The 23,112-nt window shown below is 38.9% G+C and overlaps 1 protein-coding gene across 1 annotated transcript in view; it reads left to right on the forward strand.

Moving 5' to 3' along the window:
- Window positions 1-23,112, forward strand: part of BMP5 (bone morphogenetic protein 5) — a 142,233-nt gene that overhangs the window by 66,753 nt on the left and 52,368 nt on the right. Inside the window, exon 2 of the mRNA XM_055406807.2 lies at window positions 11,174-11,366. Coding sequence (XP_055262782.1) covers window positions 11,174-11,366 — 193 coding nt within the window. The remainder of the gene's footprint in view (window positions 1-11,173; window positions 11,367-23,112) is intronic.

A 23,112-nucleotide genomic window follows, 5' to 3' on the forward strand; every position in this document is an offset into this window, starting at 1 on the left:
TTGCTTTCTGTCATAAGGGTGGTGTCATCTGCATATCTGGCAATCTTGATTCCTGCTTGTGCTTCTTCCAGCCCAGCATTTCTCATGATGTACTCTGCATATAAGTTAAATAAGCAGGGTGACAATATACAGACTTGACGTACTCCTTTTCCTATTTGGAACCTGTCTGTTGTTCCATGTCCAGTTCTAACTGTTGCTTCCTGACCTGCACACAGGTTTCTCAGGAGGCAGGTCAGGTGGTCTGGTATTCCCATCTCTTTCAGAATTTTCCACAGTTTGTGGTGATTCACACAGTCAAAGGCTTTGGTAGAGTCAATAAAGCAGAAATAGATGTTTTTCTGGAACTCTCTTGTTTTTTCAATGATCCAACAGATGTTGGCAATTTGATCTATGGTTCCTCTGCCTTTTCTAAAACCAGCTTGAACATCTGGAAGTTCACGGTTCATGTATTGTTGAAGCCTGGCTTGGAGAATTTTGAGCATTACTTCACTAGCGTGTGAGACTAGTCAAGGCTATGGGTTTTTCCGTGGTCATGTATGGATGTGAGAGTTGGACTGTGAAGAAAGCTGATCGCCGAAGAATTGATGCTTTTGAACTGTGGTGCTGGTGAAGACTCTTTAGAGTCCCTTGTACTGCAAGGAGATCCAACCAGTCCATTCTAGAGGAGATCAATCCTGGGTGTTCATTGGAAGGACTGATGCTGGGGCTGAAACTGCAATACTTTGGCCACCTCATGTGACGAGTTGACTCACTGGAAAAGACTCTGATTTTGGAAAAGGTTAGGGATGGGAGGAGAAGGGAACGACCGAGAATGAGATGGCTGGATGGCATCACCGACTCTGTGGACATGAGTTTGAGTGAACTCTGGGAGTTGGTGATGGACAGGGAGACCTGGCGTGCTGTGATTCGTGGGGTCACGGAGAGTAGGACACGACTGAGTGACTGAACTGAACTGAACTGAGACGAGTGCAATTGTGCAGTAGTTTGAGCATTCTTTGGCATTGCCTTTTAAATAGAAGATTTTAAGGATATTTAAGTAGGCGATTTTAAGTAGAAGTGGGATTTGGACTTTGAACATGTGGGAAGCATCTTAGAGGCTGTTAGGTCTAGGGTCTAGGTCCACCCTCAACCATGTGCAAGGATGATGAACTATTTATTATTCACTCCTGTGGCCCTAAGTTTCATGTCTAATTCCACCTATACAAACTCCTTTCTCTATGTGGTGACGATTCTTTAAGGCCAAGTTCAAAATGACCTCCCCTTGAAGCCTCCTGCAGCCTGTGTTGCTCCTTCCTTCCTTATTCTGTCCCCACAAGTGTCTTCTTCAAACCCCACCTCACTGTGCCACATGGTGCTTCTCCACGTCTGTTCTTCTCACCCTGAGCTCCTAGCTCTTTGCTTCTCAAATCTCCTTCACTATCAGGGTCTGACCCAGAGCAGTTATCCAATTAATATTTTTGGCTTGAATACAGTTAGAGGTAGCACTGTGGCTATTTTCAGGATAATCAAGATTTGTGTACATGGAAGGCCAGAGAGAGGAAAGCGGCTCCCTGACAGCCAACACTGGCACTGGATCAGGGAAGGGAGAAAAAGTTAAACATGGGAATGTCTTAATCTTATGAAATCAACAAGTACTTAATTTATTGCTATTACTGTTTATTACTGAACATATCAGTTTTTATTCCAATCCTTGATTTAACTATTATTATTGAATTCTCATAACTACTGATGGCAGAGTGCTGGGCCCATCCAGTCTGAGAAGGGAGAGGAAAACTCAAGACAATCTTCCTTCCAGTTCCAAAGCTCTTTTTGTAGAAGACTTAATGAATTATAGTTGATTTACAAAGTTGTGTTTAATCTCTACTCTACAGCAAAGTGGCTCAATTATGCATATATATGCTTTCTTATATTGTTTTCCATATGATTTATCACAGGATATTGAATTTTGCTCCCTGTGCTCTACAGCAGGACCTGTTGTTTATCCATCCTATGTATACTACTTTGTACCTGCTAATCCCAAACTCCCACCCCCTCCCTCTCACACCTCCGTTCTACTTGGCAATCGCAAGTCTGTTCTGTAAACCTCAGGTTTAATTCTTTGGGTCCCTAAATTGCTCATATTTTTAAAGCAAAGTAATGTATTTAATTTAATTTTGTCAATTTCAAAATTATGTGCAGCATTGTTTTTAATTAATTCAGGAAGTTAATTTCTTTATCACAGGACAAAATTTAAATAAGTTAACCATCTCACCATTGCTTTGCAATTTTTCCTCCTTATAAAACTATATTCATGAAGCATTTATGAGCACCAGTAAGAAGACTTCAACTATAGGACATTCAAAAGTCAACTGAAATTGTTCTTCGCAACAGATCATTCCAGGGGAGTTTTCCCTTTTTCAAGTCACACATGGCTATGGTATTAAGAGACTCTTAGGGTTTCTGGAATCTGGAGTTTACCACACTCTCTGGGATGGTTATCCTTTCAGAGAAACATGTAACATGTGCATTCACTGACCAATGAATAGGCCTTTATAGGCCCAAGTTTATGTTTCTCGGTGGACTAGTCAGTGAAGAATGCCTCGCACGGTGAGACATCTCGGTAGTCACACGACAGCTTTGCTTTTTTTTTTTTCACTTTAAAATGTAATACAGATAAGTAATAATTCTATGAGTAATCTCTTAATGATTTTTTGCACTCAGCAGCAAACAATGATCTGTGTTCTTTCAACAGCTGGCTGTGCTCCTGGGAAAATGCTATCTTTGCCTTGCAGCTACTGGTTCTGTTTGAATCTTCCAAGTTACAGCCCTGTGTGGGAGACTAAGACTGATTACCCATGGATGCATCCCCTTAAAAGGGCAGATAAATCACTAAATAGATAAAACTGCAATTTTCTGTTAATTAGCCCTACTCTTCAGATATTGCAGACAGAAAAATATTTAGTCAGGACATTTCTATCCAATTTCTACTTATGATAAAGTCATTCAGAGAGGTGTCTGTTTGGAAAACAGGGAATGCTATCAGTCATTGACTTCTGTAAAGTTATATCTCAACAAGAAAATGCCTCAGTGTATGTCTTGTCTTTAAACACGAGAAGCTAATCTTTGCAGAACTTTGGCAATTTAGAGCATTTAGAATGTAGTTTGGGGCTTCTATAAAGGTGATCCTGTTTCTTTTCACTCTCAGCCCATTACTCATGGAATGTGAATCTTCTGATTCATATATTACCTCTTGCATGCTTTGATGTTGCCACTTTTAAAATAAACTATAAAAATAAATCCATTCTCCGTTTCTGTCAGTGTAGCTGACCTTTCAGTTGTTCTAGGTGGTTTGTAGATGGAAACATTTGGAAGACACAAAACATGCTTTCTGAAAGCAGAAGAAGGTACATTTCCCATCATCATTAACAATTCTGTTTTGAGTGGTAAGCTGTATTAATTTTGCTGACTTTCTGATGTTTTTTCTGTGAGTTGGGGTGTGCGTGTGTGTGTTTGTGTGTAGGAAGGAAATCTTTCATTTTTGTAGAGAACTCTGTGGGCCACCATCTGCTCAAATGTTCAATAAACAACGCTGTGTTGATGAACTTGTTTAATTTATGGTGATCTTCGCTGGTTTTCAAGTAACAATCTTCGAAACAAGAGTGTATCACAAATGACAGTGGGAGAGGAGCCTGTGGCATTTGAGTTGTATTTTCATGACTGTTTGGCAAAATATAGCCTGTTGATCTGGTTAAATACATAAGCAGATAAGAAAATAGAAGTCTAGGCAGGTTGTCCTGTTCTCTTTTTAAATACAATTTTCAAAGGTGAATCAACTGATAAAGACGTATGTTTTAAGTCTAGCTATATTTGTTCCTAAGGGCTTCCCAGGTAGCTCAGCTGGTAAAGAATCCACCTGCAATGCAGGAGACCCTGGTTTGATGCCTGGGTTGGGAAGTTCCCCTGGAGAAGGGATAGGCTACCCACTCCAGTAGTCTTGGGCTTCCCTGGTGGTTCAGATGGTAAAGAATCCACCTGTAATGCGGGCGACCTGGGTTCAGTCCCTGGGTTGGGAAGATCCCCTTGAGGAGGACATGCATGGCAACCCTCTGCAGTATTCTTGCCTGGAGAATCCCCATGGACAGAGGGAGTCTGGTGGACTACAGTCCTTGGGGTTGCAAAGAGTCGGACACGACTGAGTGATTGAGCACATATTTGTTCCTATACTCTCTTTTGCATTTCATATGAGAGAAACAGTGAAGTGTTGTGGGATGAAGAAATGATCCCCACCAGAAACAAGTGTTAACCGCCTGGTCTCAGCCTGTTTCAACCCCTGTGTCATTTTATCCCCATGGACAAGTCTTGGTGTGACTTGAGTAAGCTCACCCTTCTTTTTTATTGTTTTGTTTCACTTTTTGTTTTTATTTGTCTTGTCTGACAATGAGATCTTTTCTACCCTCAGATAGGAATGTATTGACAGTTAACAGTTTTTGTAAGATCTGGCAGATCTTAATCTTGTAACACAGACTTTATTAGAAATGATAATAAGGTTGTATTGGAAACTCATGCATAGCATTTGTTGATTTAACACAGAAGTAAAATAATGAATTGAAAGATCCAAATATTTAATACGTTGTGAATCAAATCAAAACTCCAAATATTTTGTACACATTGTAATGATTTTTCTACTTGTTTATTATCTTTTAAGCTTCCCAAGCCATTTACAATTGGATTGAGTTATTTACCACAGTGTAATATACAGAGAGACACAATATATTTAATATAAAAATAATCACAATAAGAACAAGGCAAAGATAGCTCATATAAAAAGTTTACATTTGAAGAGTATGAAATGTATGTGTTCTCGTTCATCTACTTTGGAAGTGTTGTTTTAGTAGTAGGTCTGATGGTGAAAGCTAATACCTAGTGAGTTACAATTATTTTAAAATGTAGCTGTGGGAAAAGGATGACCTTGTTTGCTAATAGATATATTATATAAGGACTTTTCTGGCAGTCCAGTCGTTAGACTCTGTCTTCCACTGCAGGGGATACAAGTTGGAACCCTATTTGGAGAACTGGGATCCTGCAAGCCATGCAATGTGGCTACAAAAAGAAAAGAAAAGGAAATATTATATAATATTAATTCAACTTGTGAATACAATCACTTGCTTGTTCATGAACATTTCCTTGGATAAGAAATGGAATAAGTATTAAGTGAATATAATATAATGTTTTCTAAGATAAAGATTGGAGGGGGTGATTTCTAGAATGAGTGGGGTTCAAAATGTAAGACATCCTCTCTAGGGTAGGAATATCTCATAGAGGAGAATGAAAGCATTGAAAGATCAACTCTCCTGAGGGATAATTAGACAAAATGAACGAACAAAATGACATCCAGGAGAAGCAAACACACAGTGTCTTGTTGGGGCTTGGGAAGTTGACATCTTGATCTTGGGTTGAAATCTGTTTTCTCTCAATTATAGGCTGTGGGCTCTTGAGCAAGTAAGAGCAACTTATGGACATAAGTAAAGTTGTGAGGATTAAATAAAACATATGTGCTCCCCTCCCCCGAAATGAGAAGCAAATAAATCATGATGCCCTCAGTCCGTGGGAAATGTGGCTTGATGGTACTGAGTGAAAAGACAGAAATAGCCTTTGATCTATTCATAGTCTTTCATTCAACCAAAGTTTATTAGGAGATTTCTTTGAATCAATATTTTGTTGGGTTAGATGCTGATTACCCACTGGTGATCAAACCCTTGCTTCTGCACCTGTCCTCCACATTTTTGTGTACTGCTGATAAAGATTGTTGAAATATACAATTGATCCCCAAAACAACACAGCTGGGGCTGCATGGATCCACTAATATGCAGATTTTTTCAATAAACATATTGGAAACGTTTCCGGAGATTTGAAGCAGTTTGAAAAAGCTCAGACATGAACATAATGACCTAGAAAAATCAGAAAAATTAAGAAAAAGTTAAGTATGTCATGAATGTATACAATATACGCAGATATGACATACAAAATATGTGTTAATCAAAAGTTTATGATATACGTAAGGTTTTGAGTCAACAGTAGGCTATTAGTAGTTAAGTTCTGTGGAGTCAAACTTATACACAGATTTTTGACTGTGCAGGAGGTCAGTTTTCCTGGCCCCTGTATTGTTCAAGAGTCACCTGTACTAACAATGAACTAGTCCCTAAGTAGGATGTCATTATGTAGGTGGTATGGACATTGAACAAAGATTTATAATGAGCTTTAGAAGACGGACATCTGTTACTGCCTAGCTGTCATCACCCAATTTCTTATTCTTAAGTTGGGGATATTAGTATTTGACACTTCCCTTGGTAACTGAGATTACCTTGTGAATATTTGTGAGCATCATTAGGAGTGCAAGGCTATATAAATACTACTTTTATTCCATTACTCATTGCAACATGTCCCATGGAATTTACTGGTGCAATTATAATTCAAAGCAGTAGGATATAGGAATTTGAATTGCTGGACAAATCTGCTCTGCAATTTTATTCTGTGTGGTATATTTAATATAAAATTTTATTAAACTCTTTGAAAATCTGCCCCCTTAAGGGGTTAGGTTAAGGAGCCTGGATTAGAAAACTGAAATTTTATAATAACAGCTGAAACTCTAGCTTTCCACTTTATTACACTAACATCTCACAGGGGATTCCAGAACAGTAGATGACTTTACATAATATGAATTCAATACTCATCTGCATCATGCAGGTGCATGCTTTAGATTGGACCTTAACAAACTCATGTCAAAATTCTGATGTTTAAAATTACAGTTATTTTTGTCTAAATTTCAAATGCAAAATTGATTGTTAATGGAAAATTGAATAATGGTTGTTATCACTCTGAATTTTGAATATTGACTTTCAGAATAGAGAATATATACTTTTGAATGACTGATGAGTGCTTAGAGTCTAAAGTGTGGAATTTCTCAAGCAGAGTCTGGATCAGTGCCACCCACTCAAACAAACAGAACATTTCTGCAGTAAAGCAATAAATATAAAGTGGGGATAAATGGGGACTTTAAAAATCATCTCAAATTGGTTCATTTTCAGTTTTTCTGCCAATTGAAGCTAAAGCCAAAATTTCAGTTTACAGAGTTTTTTGGATTTTGGACTTGTAAATGCAAAATTTCAGATCTTTTATTTCCTTTCTTAAAAAATGAAATATAGTTTATTTACAATGTTGTGTTAGTTTCAAGTGTGCAGGAAAATGATTCATATATATATATTCTTTTTCAGATTCTTCTCCATTATAGGTTATTACAAGGTACTGAGTATAGTTCCCTGTGCTATAGAGTAGGTCCTTGTTGTTTACCTATTTTATATATGGTAGTATGTATCTATTAATCCCAAACTTCTAATTTATCTGATCTTTATTAAAGCATACATAGTTAGGACAAAGTAACAGTCTCTTAGCACAAGCAGCCCAGCCTCGTGTTAAGAATCACAGTTTGGTTCAAGTGCTTGGATTTGTCAGGTCAGTTTATTTCTCTTCTTCGGTTCTTGTCTTGTCACAACAAAAATTTGGAGCAATGGAGTATAAGGTATAGAACACCAGACAGGTTACAGCTCAATTCAGCTCACAGATTTTTTACGACAGATACTCCCAAGACATGGGAGTAGGCTGACCCCAAAGGAGCTCTCGTCCTTCCTAGTGACCCCTTTTGGCTTCCCCCTTTCATACTTCCAGTTCGTACTTTGGGCCATGCCCTGTGCAAAGTAGGACCTGTACCCACCGCCAGTAAATGAAAGGGAGTTCAAATGGGCATACCCTCAAGGCCAACTGACAATTGCAAGGTATATAACAAGTGTGTGTTTATGTCTTCCCGTAATTCAGTCTGCTATAATTAAATGTAAATATTCACGAGCCCTTAATGGACTCCTTACTGCCCAAGGTTACTTAGAGAAGCCCCTGTGGTTATTTTGCACCACCTGTGTACCTAGGGTGCCTGTGCAGGAGTGGAAAGGTCTCTGTGGTTACTTTGAAGCCTATCTGTGAGCTCTCCTGGGTGTGCCTGGCGTGGAGTTTAGAGATCAACTCGCATCCCTTTCAGACAGGCCACCTCTTGTTGCTGATGCCTAACTTTCTACCCAACAGATTCAAATTATTTGACCAAGTTTCTCTACTCTGCCTCCTCAGTTTTTTCATCTTCAAAATGAGGATGATAATAGAACCTACCCCACAGGTTGTTATAAAGTGTAATGTGTTAATGTAAATAAATGCTTAAAACAGTTTTATTTAAATATGTTTCATGATGTCATCTGTTTTGTCTCAATTAGGATCAGAAAAGAAGAAGTTTACAGTGAATTAAATGTAGTGCTGTGTGAAAAAAGAGTTTTGGCTAATTTTAAATTCATATGTACACTCTAGCTATTAGAAATCCAGTTTGTAGGTAATTTTCTGCCCTTACACTTTGGACGTGGAGACTTGTTCATAGCAGACGACACTATAGCCAGCTGAAGTTTAGACATAAAAGCGATTTAATTTATGAAACACAAAAGGATCTTAAAAATGCAGTCATCTTCCTTATTTAGGGAAAGGTTAATTAATTTCTCAAGGAATGAACCTCTTTTAGGACCAGTGAAAGTTGCTCAGTCATGTCCAGCTCTTTGCGATCCCATGGACTATACTATACAGTCCATGGAATTCTCTAGGCCAGAATACTGGAGTGGGCAGCCTTTCCATTCTCCAGGGATCTTCCTAACCCAGGGGTCGAACCCAAGTCTCCCTCATTGTAGGGGAATTCTTTACCAGCTGAGCCACAAGGGAAGCCCTTAGGACCAAGATAATGATATTTAAATAAAACAAAAGATCATGAGTCATGGGAGATAGTGTTGGTGTAGCCAGGCAGTCTGAGAGCACTGTTCTCTCCGAGTTCATGGGATGAAGATGCCTCCAGGTATAGCTTAAATTTCCATTTAGGTATCTAAGGTGGAGGTGGCACTGAGCTTCTTGAGCTCCTAAACCACCTGCTACTCCTCTAGGGAAAATAAACCAGAGATTATTTTGGAGGTTAAAGGCAAATAATTGTGGGTTTCTTTATCATGAGCTTCCTTTCAGACTTGGAACCTGTCTGATGCTGGTACTTAAGTGTCCAACAGCCTTGGTTCCCCAAAATCACTCCTCAATGATCATGACTGTCTTCTCTCTTCCTTAATCCTGACCTTTCCTCTGGTTTAGGGCCCCAATGTCATAAATTTCCAGCAGCATTGGTAATAACATTTTAATTAATCCCCTAAAGATATTCTTGTATCTTAATGCCATTAACAAACTTTGGGAGTTGTTTTTATAGCATGTATCTTTTATCTTCTTTAATGACATTTTAGCAATGAAGTATCATGGAATGTATGTAAAAAATATTATTGTAGGTTTGTGAGACACTTGGAACACAGTACTTTGCAGTGGATTTTTTGTAACCTGTCCTATGCGTGCTAAATTGCTTCAGTCGTGTCTCTTTGGACCATCATCTGCCAGGCTTCACTGTCCAATATTATCTGAGATAACTGAGATTTTAAGAAACCTATCAATGCTGAGAAACTTAATTCCATCAAATGATATGTCATTACTAAACATGTGCCCTTTCATTAGGTGGCTCTTTAAGAAAGACTTTGGTACCCTGGTGGCTCAGAGGTTAAAGAGCCTGCCTGCAATGCGGGAGACCTGGGTTCAATCCCTGGGTTGGGAATATCCCCTGGAGAAGGAAATGGCAACCCACTCCAGTATTCTTGCCTGGAGAATCCCATGGACGGAGGAGCCTGGTGGGCTACAGTCCACGGGGTGGCAAAGAGTTGGACATGACTGAGCGACTTCACTTTTTGGTACCCAGCATGAGACAAGGTGGGATGCAGGACTCTTCACTGCAGTGCCTGCACCTGGACTGATCTTGAGTAAAAAAAATACAAAGAAACTATAAGGGACTAAAAATATGTGTATGCCAGTTGGGGCAAAATAGAGACAAAAAATACAAAAAGATCAAAAACTCAACTGCCACTTCTAAAGAGCCTGGCGCAAAAACAGGGTGCTGAGAGCAAAAGCAGGGTCCTGCACATGCCCCCTGCACACAGCACCACCTAAGCCATCTCTCTGGCCTGACCCCTTGACCCACTCCTACCCTCAGCTCATATAAGGAGCTGGCTCACTGCCACCCTCCCCTCAGCAGCAAGCAAGGGCATCTCTTGATTTTGCTCCCTGCTGCTGTAACAGGGGCCCCAATAAAGCCTTGTCTGAATCTCTTGTTTGATCTCTGATCAATTTCTATTGACTAGGGAAGGCCAAGACCCCTGGTGGATAACAAGCATAGACTGTATCAAGCAATACAGCATTTTATAAAGCCAGATTAGGTAATGCTACGCCTGACACTTCCTGTCCTGAGTTCTTCAACACTCCTTCACATTCCCAAGAGGAAAAATTCTCTGGCCTCTTTTGGTAGGAAGGTTGCTGAAGGCGGAATCGTGTTCCTCTCTTAGTTATGAAGCCTAAGAACAGGCGCAGGGCTTTGGGAGACTGGATTGCTGCACCACCGGTGCGGGGGTGGCTGGGGAGGTCGCACTCAGTAACCACTAAGAACTAATGAAAGTGCATTTAAGAAAAAAATAGAGCACTGCATTTGCTAAAAGGAGGAAAAAGCTCTCCTGGGAAGACATTTTAGAAATAATCTTCCTTGTGAAAATGAATTTGTTTTATTTCCTTGACCTCTAAAATTTCATAAACACAGTCCCGCTGTGCCGGCAGCTCCCTGGGCCGCCTTCCGATTTTCCTCCCTTGGCTGTACTAAATCTCACTGCTGACCTCACCTGGAACTCTGGAGCTTTCTATCACAGAGTCCTAATTCTTGTATGAAGCCTCCTCTGTTCCGGTACTGGATGCACACACTAGTAATAACTTTACAACCATCCCTTTTAAAAAACATTTTTGGATAACCTTTCCATTTAGGAGCCAGGAATTTGTATAAAACCGCAGAGGTTATATTGCTTTTGAACTAAAGGCTGTTGGTGTGTGGAATTTCCTTTAACTAGAAACACGTACGAGTCTGTGGTTTTAGTGTTTTCCCAGTTTTATAACATCCTGCTTGTTTGTTTTCCAAAGTGAAAGAATTTACCATTAATTTCCATACTTAATAAAAGACTAACATTTTACTTCCTTTTCTGTTTGTTGGTTTCAGTTGAAAGAGACAAAGATTTTTCGCACCAGCGAAGGCATTACAAAGAATTCCGGTTCGATCTTACGCAGATTCCCCAAGGAGAAGCAGTGACTGCAGCAGAATTCCGGATATACAAGGATCGGAGCAACGGCCGGTTTGAAAATGAAACGATTAAGATTAGCATTTATCAGATCATCAAGGAATACGCAAATAGGTATCAGTATTTCATCTGATTTATTATCCTAGCAGATGCACGTTACACTGTAGTAAAATCCTTTGATAACCCGTGTAATGTATTTGCATGTAATGGCACCAAGGCATGTATAGACACGTGGAAGACACATGTAAATGACAGAAACGTGCCTCGTATATTTCACAGCTTTTTCCTACTCCCGACGCCCTTCTGTGCTCTATGGTCTTACGCTTCCCTGTATGTGTTCTCCAGGCCCCGTTGCCTTGTTTCCTAAATGAGAAATCTTCCATTTTAATTCTGCACATATGGAATTTATGATTAACATTATTTAAATCTCTTGTTTTATAAGTTACAGTGAGTTAATTTTTTCCTGATGTTAAGTGTAAACTGTGTATACTTGTTATGTGGGTTTTGTATTTGCAGTAAATTCTGACAGCTAATCTGTATGTCTTCTGTCTATAAAATGCTTAATTCAAAATGGTACAAAAATGGACAGAGAATCTGAAATTCTTAAATGTATGCAAACCTCAGCTGATAATTACTGCAAATGAGCTATCAAATATAAGAATTAGAAAGAGACTTTAGTGGTATTTTCAGACCCTCCACCAATGTAGAAATTGCTTGGGTAAATATTTGACAACCGATAAGCACTTTTGTTGGGCTGCTCTTACATTTTTTTTTTTTTTAATTCTCTTTGAGATATTATGTTGAGGTGGAATTTGTTTTCCATTCATTAAATCTAGATTTCCACTTTGATGAAATACTATGTCCTTCTTTGACAAGACAAACATTTTAGAGACATCTATCATGAACCTGCTGAGGCCTCTCTCTCCTTATTGAATATTTCTACCTCCTGACATTTGCATTTATTTATTTTTTTATTTTTTTGGTGTTCGAGTGTACAAGATTTTCCAGTGAGTGTTCCATAGAAACTCCTTACAATATTCAGTGAAAGAAGAGAATAAAATGCTTCTGGGGTCAAATGCATTTCAAAAGTCTATTTGACAGACTGTGTTTTAGGTGCTTCACTATTCATATCAGAATAGCAAAGTCTTGTCAGCAAAGAAACCTGTCAATTTAGTTTTACCTAGTCTTCTTCAAAATTATTCAACTACAGAATCTTTTCCTTTGGTTATCCTTAATATCCTATGAAACACTGGTTCAACAGGACACACCTTAATAGAAGCTTATCTCTGTACACTGTTATTTTCAGAGCAGTGATTTCAAAGCAGAAACATCTCTGCTCTTTTCTCAGATGTAACACATACTAGCTACTTGTCTATGAGTGAGATATTTTGTTTGTTTTAAATCTCAGTCTGGTGGTTCCATTTATAAAAAGATACTAATCATTTTCTCATTACTTTATATTTTAAAAAAACTAAATAATGGTGGTGTCTTTTAAAATTAAATGACTAGAATTGAAAATAATGATCCAAATACTATTTAATTATATTGCCATAGTTAATAAATCCTTCATTTATATTTCTCTTTTAACTATGTCTGTTTTGACATTTGGGCTTGTGACAGCCTGAAAGAAGGGACCGTGTCTTAGGTAATTTTTTTATTTTTAGAATCAGAACTATGAATTTGTTTGATATGATTGACAATTTTGAAATTATCATTAGCCATGAATGGGGTACTTCGTCCATGTTGCTGCTGCTGCTAAGTCACTTCAGTTGTGTCCAACTCTGTGCGACCCCATAGACGGCAGAGCCCACCAAGCTCCTCTGTCCCTGGGATTCTCCAGGCAAGAACACTGGAGTGGGTTGCCATTTCCTTCTCCAATGTATGAAAGTGAAGTCGCTCAGTGACCCCATGGACTGCAGCTACTTCGTCCGTGGACATATCCTAAAATGCTTGATATCTTACCTTTTGACTATTCTCAATATATTTTTATGTATGTTAAATCTGCACTTGGTTATTCAGCATGCCAAGTACATGCCAAGAGTACAGGAACTGTTTGCACACCAGGCCCCTATTAATATGTCTGAATCTAAATATAGACATTTACATTGACCACAATTAAAGGTCCTAACTTTTATTTAGGTCCATTGTTCTATCTGCTCAGGATATTTTTGAATGTCCTCCACTGAACTAGCTATGCTTTGAGCTTGTTTTCACTCTATGTTGTAAGTATGTTAACTGCTGCTGCTAAGTCACGTCAGTCGTGTCCAACTCTGCGACTCCATAGATGGCAGCCCAACAGGCTCTTCTGTCGCTGGGATTCTCCAGGCAAGAATACTGGAGTGGGTTGCCATTGCCTTCTCCAAGTATGTTAACTACAGTTACATAACTTAAGACATGATAACAATGATGAGAATGAAGGACTAATACACTTGTAATTAGAAAATAATGCTGATATTTATAATTATTTATTATTCATTTATACTTATAGGTTTATTTATGAATGAACATATGTTGAGTTTTATTAATAATACATTTTGAAATATTTATGAATATTGATGCTTAATCAGATATAATAGCTTTGGAAAATTTAATTTCTCTCCAAAAATAGAACATTTGTCTATTTTGAAACTGTATTTCTCTAATTATAACTGATAAACATGTACTCTGTCTGATTGCTCTATCACTATTTTTGGGTATAATTTGTTTAAGTCTTTACTTATTTTAATATGTGTTTAAATCTAGTGTAAGATCCAGAATTTCACTGATATTTTTCCTAACTCTTTGAAAATGATTTCTGAAATCTAAACTACATGTATCTCCTTGATTGATATTTTCTCACCTTACCATTCCAGACTCTAGAATGGCATAGGTTGGATAGGATTCTATTCAATTTAATGAACATTATTTTGAAATATTTAACTCAGTGAATTCAACTAATATTAATTCAGTTCTACCAAGTTCAAATGTTTTAATATTTACTATTAAGTATTGTTGCCGCTTTGTGATTTGCTCCTGTTCAGTTCAGTTCAATTCAGTTGCTCAGTTGTGTCTGACTCTTTGTGACCTAATGGACTGCAGCATGCCAGGCTTCCCTGTCCATCACCAACTCCCGGAGCTTGCTCAGGCTCATGTCCGTTGAGTTGGTGATGCCATCCAACCATCTCATTCTCAGTCTTCTCCTCCTGCCTTCAATCTTTCCCAGCATCAGGGTCTTTTCCAATGAGTCAACTCTTCGCATGAGGTGGCCAAAGTATTGGAGTTTCAGCTTTAGCATCAGTCCTTCCAGTGAACACCCAGGACTGGTCTCCTTTAGGATGGACTGGTTGGATCTTCTTGCAGTCCAAGGGACTCTCAAGAGTCTTCTCCAACACCTCAGTTCAAAAGCATCAATTCTTTGGTGCTCAGCTTTCTTTATGGTCCAAATTCACATCCATACATGACCAGTAGAAAAACCATAGCCTTGACCAGGTGGACTTTTGATGACAAAGTAATATCTCTGCTTTTTAATAGGCTGTCTAGGTTTGTCACAGCTTTTCTTCCAAGGAGCAAGTGTCTTTTAATTTCATGGCTGTAGTCACCATCTGCAGTCATTTTTGGAGCCCAAGAAAAAAGTCTGTCACTGTTTTCACTGTTTCCCCATCTATTTGCCATGAAGTGATGGGACTGGGTGCCATGATCTTAGTTTTTTGAATGTTGAGTTTTAAACTAGCTTTTTCACTCTATTTCACGTTCATCAAGAGGCTTTTAGTTCCTCTTCACTTTCTGCCATAAGGGTGATGTCATCTGCATATCTGAGGTTATTTATATTTCTCTCGGCAATCTTGATTCCAACTTGTGCTTCATCTAGCCTGGCATTTCACATGATGTACTCTGCATATAAGTTAAATAAGCTAGGTGACAATATACAGTCTTGACATACTCCTTTCCCAGTTTGGAACCAGTCTATTATTCCATGTCCAGTTCTAACTGTTGCTTCTTGACCTGCATACAGATTTCTCAGGAGGCAGGTAAGATGGTCTGGTATTCCCATCTCTTTAGGAATTTTCCAGTTTGTTGTGATCCACACAGTCAAAGCCTTTGGCGTAGTCAATAAAGCATAAGTAGATGCTTTTCTGGAACTCTTTTGCTTTTTCTATGATCCAACGGATATTGGCAATTTAATCTCTGGTTCCTCTGCCTTTTCTTAATCCATCTTAAACATCTGAAAGTTCTCGGTTTTCTCCTGTAGGGTTATGCTATACTGATTGTCTTCTGTGTATTTGCTAATGTGTATGGAATTTGTTCCCTATTATTTGTTTAAATCTCTGAAACATACAAAAGTACACATGCATGCCTGACACTTCAATTTTATGTATCATTGTCCAGGTGGGAGAATCTCTTGCAAAATGCCTTCCTTATATGTGAAAAAAGCATTCATCCACTGCCAATGGTTCATTAATCCACAGTGGGCATGTGTGCTAAGTCGCTTCAATTGTGTCCAGCTTTGTGCAACCGTATGGACTGTAGCCCTCCAGGCTCCTCTGTCCATGGGATTCTCCAGCCAAGAATACTGGAGTGGGTTGGCATGCCCTTCTCCAGGGGATCTTCCAGACCCTGGAATGGAACCAGTGTCTCTTATGTCTCCTGCATTGGCAGGAGGGTTCTTTACCTCTAGCGCTGCCTGGAAAGCCCTATCCACAGCGTAATAAAATGCAATCCTATACTGTGCCATTGTCTGTAAATCTAGGACTCCCTTTTTGCACTCCAGTTTCTCTGCCAAAGGAAGACATTTAAGGGACAGAAGCTATAGAAAAGGCACATACACCTCATAGTGTATTTCACGTTTCTATATAGGGTTTCAAAGTCATTGTAGACTATGGTAGTGTATAGTAATAACACCACAGTCTTCAGAATTCCCATATGGAGAAAGTACATCTTGAAGTTTCAGTTTATAAATCTAACCAAAAAAAAAAAAAAAAGCAAAAATAAGCATTTCAGAACAATAAAAAAATATCAGATGTTGTGGGAAGGACTGGTGCTTATCACAGTGCTAAGACCAGAGTTGATACTTAATAAATATATCAACAGCTTTCTAGGATCATCTATTTTACTAGGATTTAGGAAGTTGTATACAAAGGGTAATGAAAAGTAGGTGGTTACTATAATAACAGTAGCTACCATTTGCTATTATTTATGTCAAGATAAAGTAAGCAAAATGATGATAGTTGACTTTCTTTAAAAAATTACCTGGTCTTTGATTCATGTGAAGGGAATTGGTACATTCTTAAGTCTAATAATGAAATGAATACCATCCAGCCTATGAGCAGTTGAAGCTATTTGTGAGCTTGTTCCTGAAAACCCAAGTTTTAAATAAATAATCAAATTGTCCTGTAAAATACAGTCAAAGCAGATGGGAGACTGCTTATCCATGAATTTATTTTACAGAAATATCAGAGATATATAAAATTAGACAAAGATTCACATATAAATGTTTATCAAAGTATTATTGTTTACTATTGCTTCAGTTCAGTTCAGTTCAGTCGCTCAGTCGTGTCCGACTCTCCGCGACCCCATGAATCACAGCATGCCAGGCCTCCCTATCCATCACCAACTCCCGGAGTACACTCAAACTCATGTCTACAGAGTCGGTGATGCCATCCAGCCATCTCATTCTCGGTCGTTCCCTTCTCCTCCCACCCTCAACCTTTCCCAGCATCAGAGTCTTTTCCAGTGAGTCAACTCGTCGCATGAGGTGGCCAAAGTATTGCAGTTTCAGCTTTAGCATCAGTCCTTCCAATGAACACCTAGGATTGATCTCCTTTAGAATGGACTGGTTGGATCTCCTTGCAGTATGAGGGACTCTCAAGAGTTTTCTCCAACACCACAGTTCAAAAGCTTCGATTCTTCGGCGATCAGCTTTCTTCACAGTCCAACTCTCACATCCATACATGACTACGGGAAAAACCATTGCCTTGACTAGACGGACCTTGGTTGGCAAAGTAATGTCTCTGCTTTTTAATATACTATCAAGGTTGGTCATAACTTTCCTTCCAAGGAGCAAGCGTCTTTTAATTTCATGGCTGCAATCAGCATCTGCAGTGCTTTGGAGCCCAAAAAAATAAAGTCTGACACTGTCTCCACTGTTTCCCCATCTATTTCCCATGAAGTGATGGGACCAGATGCCATGATCTTTGTTTTCTGAATGTTGAGCTTCAAGTCAACTTTTTCACTCTCCTCTTTCACTTTCATCAAGAGGCTTTTGAGTTCCTCTTCACTTTCTGCCATAAGGGTAGTGTCATCTGCATATCTGAAGTTATGCAAGTTGAGAATATTGCAATTTTAAAGAGAAGAGAAAAAGTTATACTTTGTTTCTTGAAATATTAAAATGCTATACTTTATACAGCAAATAGAAATTATGTTTTAAAGATTTTTTTTAATAGTAACATTGGTAAGTGCTTAGGCTGTAATGTTAATTAAATAAAAGTATGAAACAAGTTTTATTTATACATTATACATATATTAGTTAGAATGAATTCATGTGCAAAATGAAGGAAGCAGCAAGCTTTCATTAACAGCTTGGTGGTAACTTTAAATTTTAATTCAGCCACCTTTCTGTACTTTCTAAATTTTTATAGTAAAAATTATTTTTATAATCAGAAGCAAGCATAAGCATTGTTGAGTCAAAGAAGATAATGAAACAGCTTTGCATGTTTCTTTACAAAATAACAATCCAACATTTCCAGGCAGACAGAGGCAAAGAGCTAAACTGAACAAAACACCAGGATTAAAAAAAATAATAAGTTGCTCTTATTTTTCTTAGGCTACAAGAGGCATAGGATGAACACAGATAATTTATTTCTTTCCATTTTTTATAGAAAATGTTCTTGACAACTAAAAACCTTGTCTGTAATTATCTGAAAGTGAGACGAATGGATTAAAAATACTTCATTTATTCATCAGGTGATCACAGTTAAAATGCAAAGAATTTCCATTTGAAAAACTAATTTTAGTACTGAATTATTGCTATTATTTCTGCAGTGTTAATTATTTTGTGGCTTCATACATTTCTTAAGAACTGCAATGAGGATAGGAAAAGAAACTAGTACTTTCAGACACTTTCAAGTCTTGGTCGCCTCTTAAAACTTTTGTCATCAAGCGTATGGGCTTTATGGATGTAATTTGTTTTTGTTGTCCAGTCGCTCAGTTGTGTGCGACTCCTTGCAACCCCAGGGACTGCAGCACGCCAGGCTCCCTTGTTCATCACCAGCCCCCAGAGCTTGCTCAAACTCATGTCCATCGAGTCGGTGATTCCATCCAACCATCTCATCCTCTGTCTTCTCTCCCTGCCTTAAATATTTCCCAGCATCACGGTCTTTTGCAATGAGTCAGCTCTTTGCATGAGGTGGCCAAAGTATTTGAGTTTCCGCTTCAGCGTCAGTCCTTCCAATGATATTCAGGACTGATCTCCTTTAGGATGGACTGGTTGGATCTCCTTGCAGTCCAAGGGACCCTCAACAGTCTTCTCCAACACCACAGTTCAAAAGCATCAATTCTTTGGCACTCAGCTTTCTTTAGAGTCCAACTCTCACATCCATACATGACTACTGGAAAAACCATAGCTTTGACTATATGAACTTTTGTTGGCAAAGCAATGTCTCTGCTTTTTATTTGCTGTCTAGGTTGGTCATAACTATACTTCCAAGGAGCAAGTGTTTTTAAATTTCATGTCTGCAGTCACCATCTGCAGTGATTTTGGAGCCCAAGAAAATAAAATCTGATGCTGTTTCCATTGTTTCCCAATCTATTTGCCCTGAAGTGATGGGATTGGAATGCCATAGTCTTAGTTTTCTGAATGTTGAGTTTTCAGCCAAATTTTCACTTTCATCAAGAGGCTCTTTAGTTCCTCTTCTCTTTCTGCCATAAGGGTAGTGTCCTCTGCATATCTGAGGTTATTAATATTTCTCCAGGCAATCTTGGTTCAAGCTTCTGCTTCATCCAGCCTGGTATTTCTCATATTCTCTTATTTAACATATAAGTTAAATAAACAAGGTGACAATATATAGCCTTGATGTATTCTTTTAGTGGTTTTAAATTTTTTTTTTATTTAAATACAGTTGATTTACAATGTTGTGTTAGTGTCAGGTGAACTGCCAAGTGATTCAGTTATACATTTGTACATACATATATGTTGCTGTTTAGTTGCTAAGTTGTGTCTGACTCTTGTGATCCCACGGACTGTCGCCTGCCTGCCAGGGTCCTCTCTGTCCATGGAATTTCCCAGCTAAGAATACTGGAGTGGAGTGCCATTTCCTTCTCTAGGGGATTTTTTCAACCTGGGGATCAAACCTGTATCTCTACATTGGCAGGCAGATTCTTACCTCTGAGCCACCAGAGAAGCCCAACATCTTCTACATTCTCATCTATTACAGGTTCCGTTCCGTCGCTCAGTCGTGTCTGACTCTTTGCGACCCCGTGGACTGTAGCCTACCAGGCTTCTCCGTCCATGGGATTCTCCAGGCAAGAATACTGGAGTGGGTTACCGTTTCCTTCGCCAGGGGATCTTCCCGACCCAGGGATCGAACCCGGGTCTCCCGCATTGGAGGCAGACGCATTAACCTCTGAGCCACCAGGGAAGCCCTGTAGCACAGTTCCTTGTGCTATGCAGTAGGTCCTTGTAGGCTGTTTCATATACAGTATAAGATGTAACTGTTTTGAATTCAGCTAAGAAACAGTTGAAAAGTCAATGCAGACTGTACCCTTTAAGGCAGTGCATTTGATATTGCAAACGTGCACGTGCGTGTGTGTGTGTGTAGGTGTCTGTGTACTAAGTTGCTTCAGTCATGACCGACTCTGTGACCCTATAAGACTGTAGCCCTCCAAGCTCCTTTGTCCATAGGATTCTCCATGCAAGAATACTGGGATGGGTTACCATGCCCTCCTCCAAGGAATCTTCCCTCCAAGAATCAAACCCACATCTCTTATGACTCTTGCATTGGCAGGCAAGTTCTTTACCAATAGCGCCACCTGGGAAGCCCATGTATGTGTGTGCATATATATAATTTCACATATTTAAAGCTTACTTCCCCTAAGGTATCATCTAGGAGTGTAAGGGTGGGGGTCCTTGCAGTAATTTAGGTTTATGCTTTATAGATATATTTTATGTTCAAGACACTGTCTGATCTATTAACCCTCTACTCTATAAATACTTTGATAGTGTTATGTAATCAAATATGAAAGAGACAGACACATGATGTCATCTCTTTTCACACTTATTTATCTTAGCAAGACCCAAAACTCTTAAAATTATATATTTTATTCCTATCATCTCCCACCTCCTTCATTTATTCATACTTCTATTTAAATGTGTGTCATTTAAAAGAGTGTTCTGATATTTATCCAAATCTCTATTTTTCTTGGTAAAAATTTAACATGCTTTGCATCATTTCACTTATTTAATCTTTTCGTGTGAGGCAGACAGCCTCATATTCTGTATAGAAAGCATCACTTTTCAGTCACACCTCATATATCTGGCATTATTGGGAAATGAGGTTTCCACATGATTGAATTTTCCAGATAATACATCTGAGTTGACCAGGCTTTTGCTGAGCACCTTGCACATGGCCAGCACAGGGCACACAAGGTGAGGAAGTCAGATCCCCACAGCTCATAGCCTGAGGCTGGGGTTGAGGTGGGCTTGCCACACACAGGCTTTAATAACTGTGAAACAATGCGCTAAGCAGTATGATGTAAGTATGTACTACGCGTTGTGGAAATACAAATGAGAGTAATTAATTCTTCATGTGGGAGGGTGAAGAACCTTGGGGAAAGCCACTTGGAGGCTTTTACTCTTGAATTGGGCCTTTGAAAATGAGTAAGAACTTTTTTTTAATGTCTAAGTATATTTTTTTGACTCTTTATTGAAGTATAGCTGATTTACAATATAGTGTGAATTTCTACTGTGCAGTAAAGTGACTCAGTTATGTGTAGTATATGTGTGTGTGTGTGTGTATTAGTTTCTGTATCCTCTTTCATTATGGTTTATCATGGGATGTTAAATATAGTTCTCTGTGCTAGACTGGAGGGCCTTGTTGTTTATCCATCCCATATATAACAGTTTGCATCTGCGAATCCCAAACTCCACTCCTTCCCTCCCCCCGAAGTCTCCTCAACCTTGGCGACCACAAACCTGTTCTCTGTGACTGTGAGTCTGTTTCATAGATAGGTTGATCTGTGTCATATTTTAGATTCTGTACACGATTGATATCATGTGGATTTGTCTTTCTCTTTCTGGCTTACTTCACTTCGTATGATATTCACTAGAGTCATCCATGTTGCTGCTAGTGGCACAATTTTGTTCTTTTTTACGGTTGAGTAGTATTCCATTGTATCTAGGTACCACATCTTCTTTATCCACTCCCTTATCGATGGATGTGTAGATTGTTTCCTTGTTTTGGCTATTGTGAATAGTGCTGCTGTGAACATACGGGCACACGCATCATTTTGAATTACAATTTTTTTCTGGATATATGCCCAGGAGTGGGACTGCTGGATCATATGGAAATCTATTTTTAGCTTTTTGAGAAACCTCCATACCCTTTTCCACAATGACTTTACCAACTTATATTCCCCCCAACAGTGTATGAGAAATTTCTTTATATAGAAAGAATGGGGTGGTGGTTGGGAGAGAGATGAGAGAGATCCTAAGAGAAATATTCCTAAGCATTGACATGTCTAAGTACATAAAGAATTGAATAATTAAATGGTAAGAACAATGCCACTAGTCCTACTACTAAGCACGCAGCACTTGTCTACTTAAGGGGTACTCACCGTGTGTCTAGCACTGTGCTAAGTGCTTTCCTTGAGTTAATGTTTTTCACAAATATATACATTTGTATATTCCCCAAATAAAATGTGCTGTGTAGAATTCAACCCCTTCCTAATGTTCTACTGTGAATATAAATGTCTGTGTCCCATTGCGAAAACATTTTAAGCAGGCCTGCTGGCTGTCATTCGCCACCTTCCCTACTTGGATATATTTAGTTGAGCTGTCATCATTCCAATCCACAGTCAGTTTCACATTGACATCATCTTCCCCCGCTGCTTCTCTAGGATTTGTGACTCTTCTGTGGACGTACTTCAGGATGCACACTGACAGTAACACCCGGGGGATTTCATGGGCTGTTGAGAGCAGTGGAAATAACACTCAGATGGGCGGTGCCCTTGGCTCTGAGAATACAGGGCAGCACCCAAGCATGACTTGTGTTCCTGCACTTGCAGAGATCAAGCTCTAGCTCCAGTTCTCCACTGAGGGGATTCACCCCCAGGAGACGTTTAGTGATGTCTGGAGGCATTTTTGGGTTTCACTGTTGGTGAGGGTGGAGGACCGCTGCCATCCAACTGGTAGTAATGCTGGGGTAACGAAAGATGCTGCTAAAACTTCTGCCATAAACAGGGACCCCTACCCAACAGAGAATGATCTGGTCAAAAATGTCCATAATGCTGAGGTCGAGAAATGCTGCTCTAGCTGTAGATTTACATTATAAAGCCAAAAATGGAAATAATTCATGCCCTAAAAACTCATTTTTTTTCCCTTGACTATTTCATATGCATTGGGGTCATAAAAGTCATAATGTAGAAGAATTCTTAAGAACTTGAACTGGGTATATCATTCATTCATTAGGGAACTTAAAAGTAGTTGGTTTGTGTATGTAATACTCTCACTTCTTTGTTTCTTGAGTGAGGGACTCTCTTGTGCTGTGCGTGTGTGTGTGTATTCGGTAGCCCATGTACAGATCTCTCTGCAAGGGAAAGATATGAAATGGTGTAGTGCCAGGAAACCTACTAATATTATCAGTATCTTGACAATTTAAAAAAATCTCAA

Source organism: Moschus berezovskii, chromosome 23, assembly GCF_049115385.1.
Source record: "Moschus berezovskii isolate FMDL1 chromosome 23, NW_MosBer_1.0, whole genome shotgun sequence".
In the NCBI taxonomy this organism is placed as follows: domain Eukaryota; kingdom Metazoa; phylum Chordata; class Mammalia; order Artiodactyla; family Moschidae; genus Moschus; species Moschus berezovskii.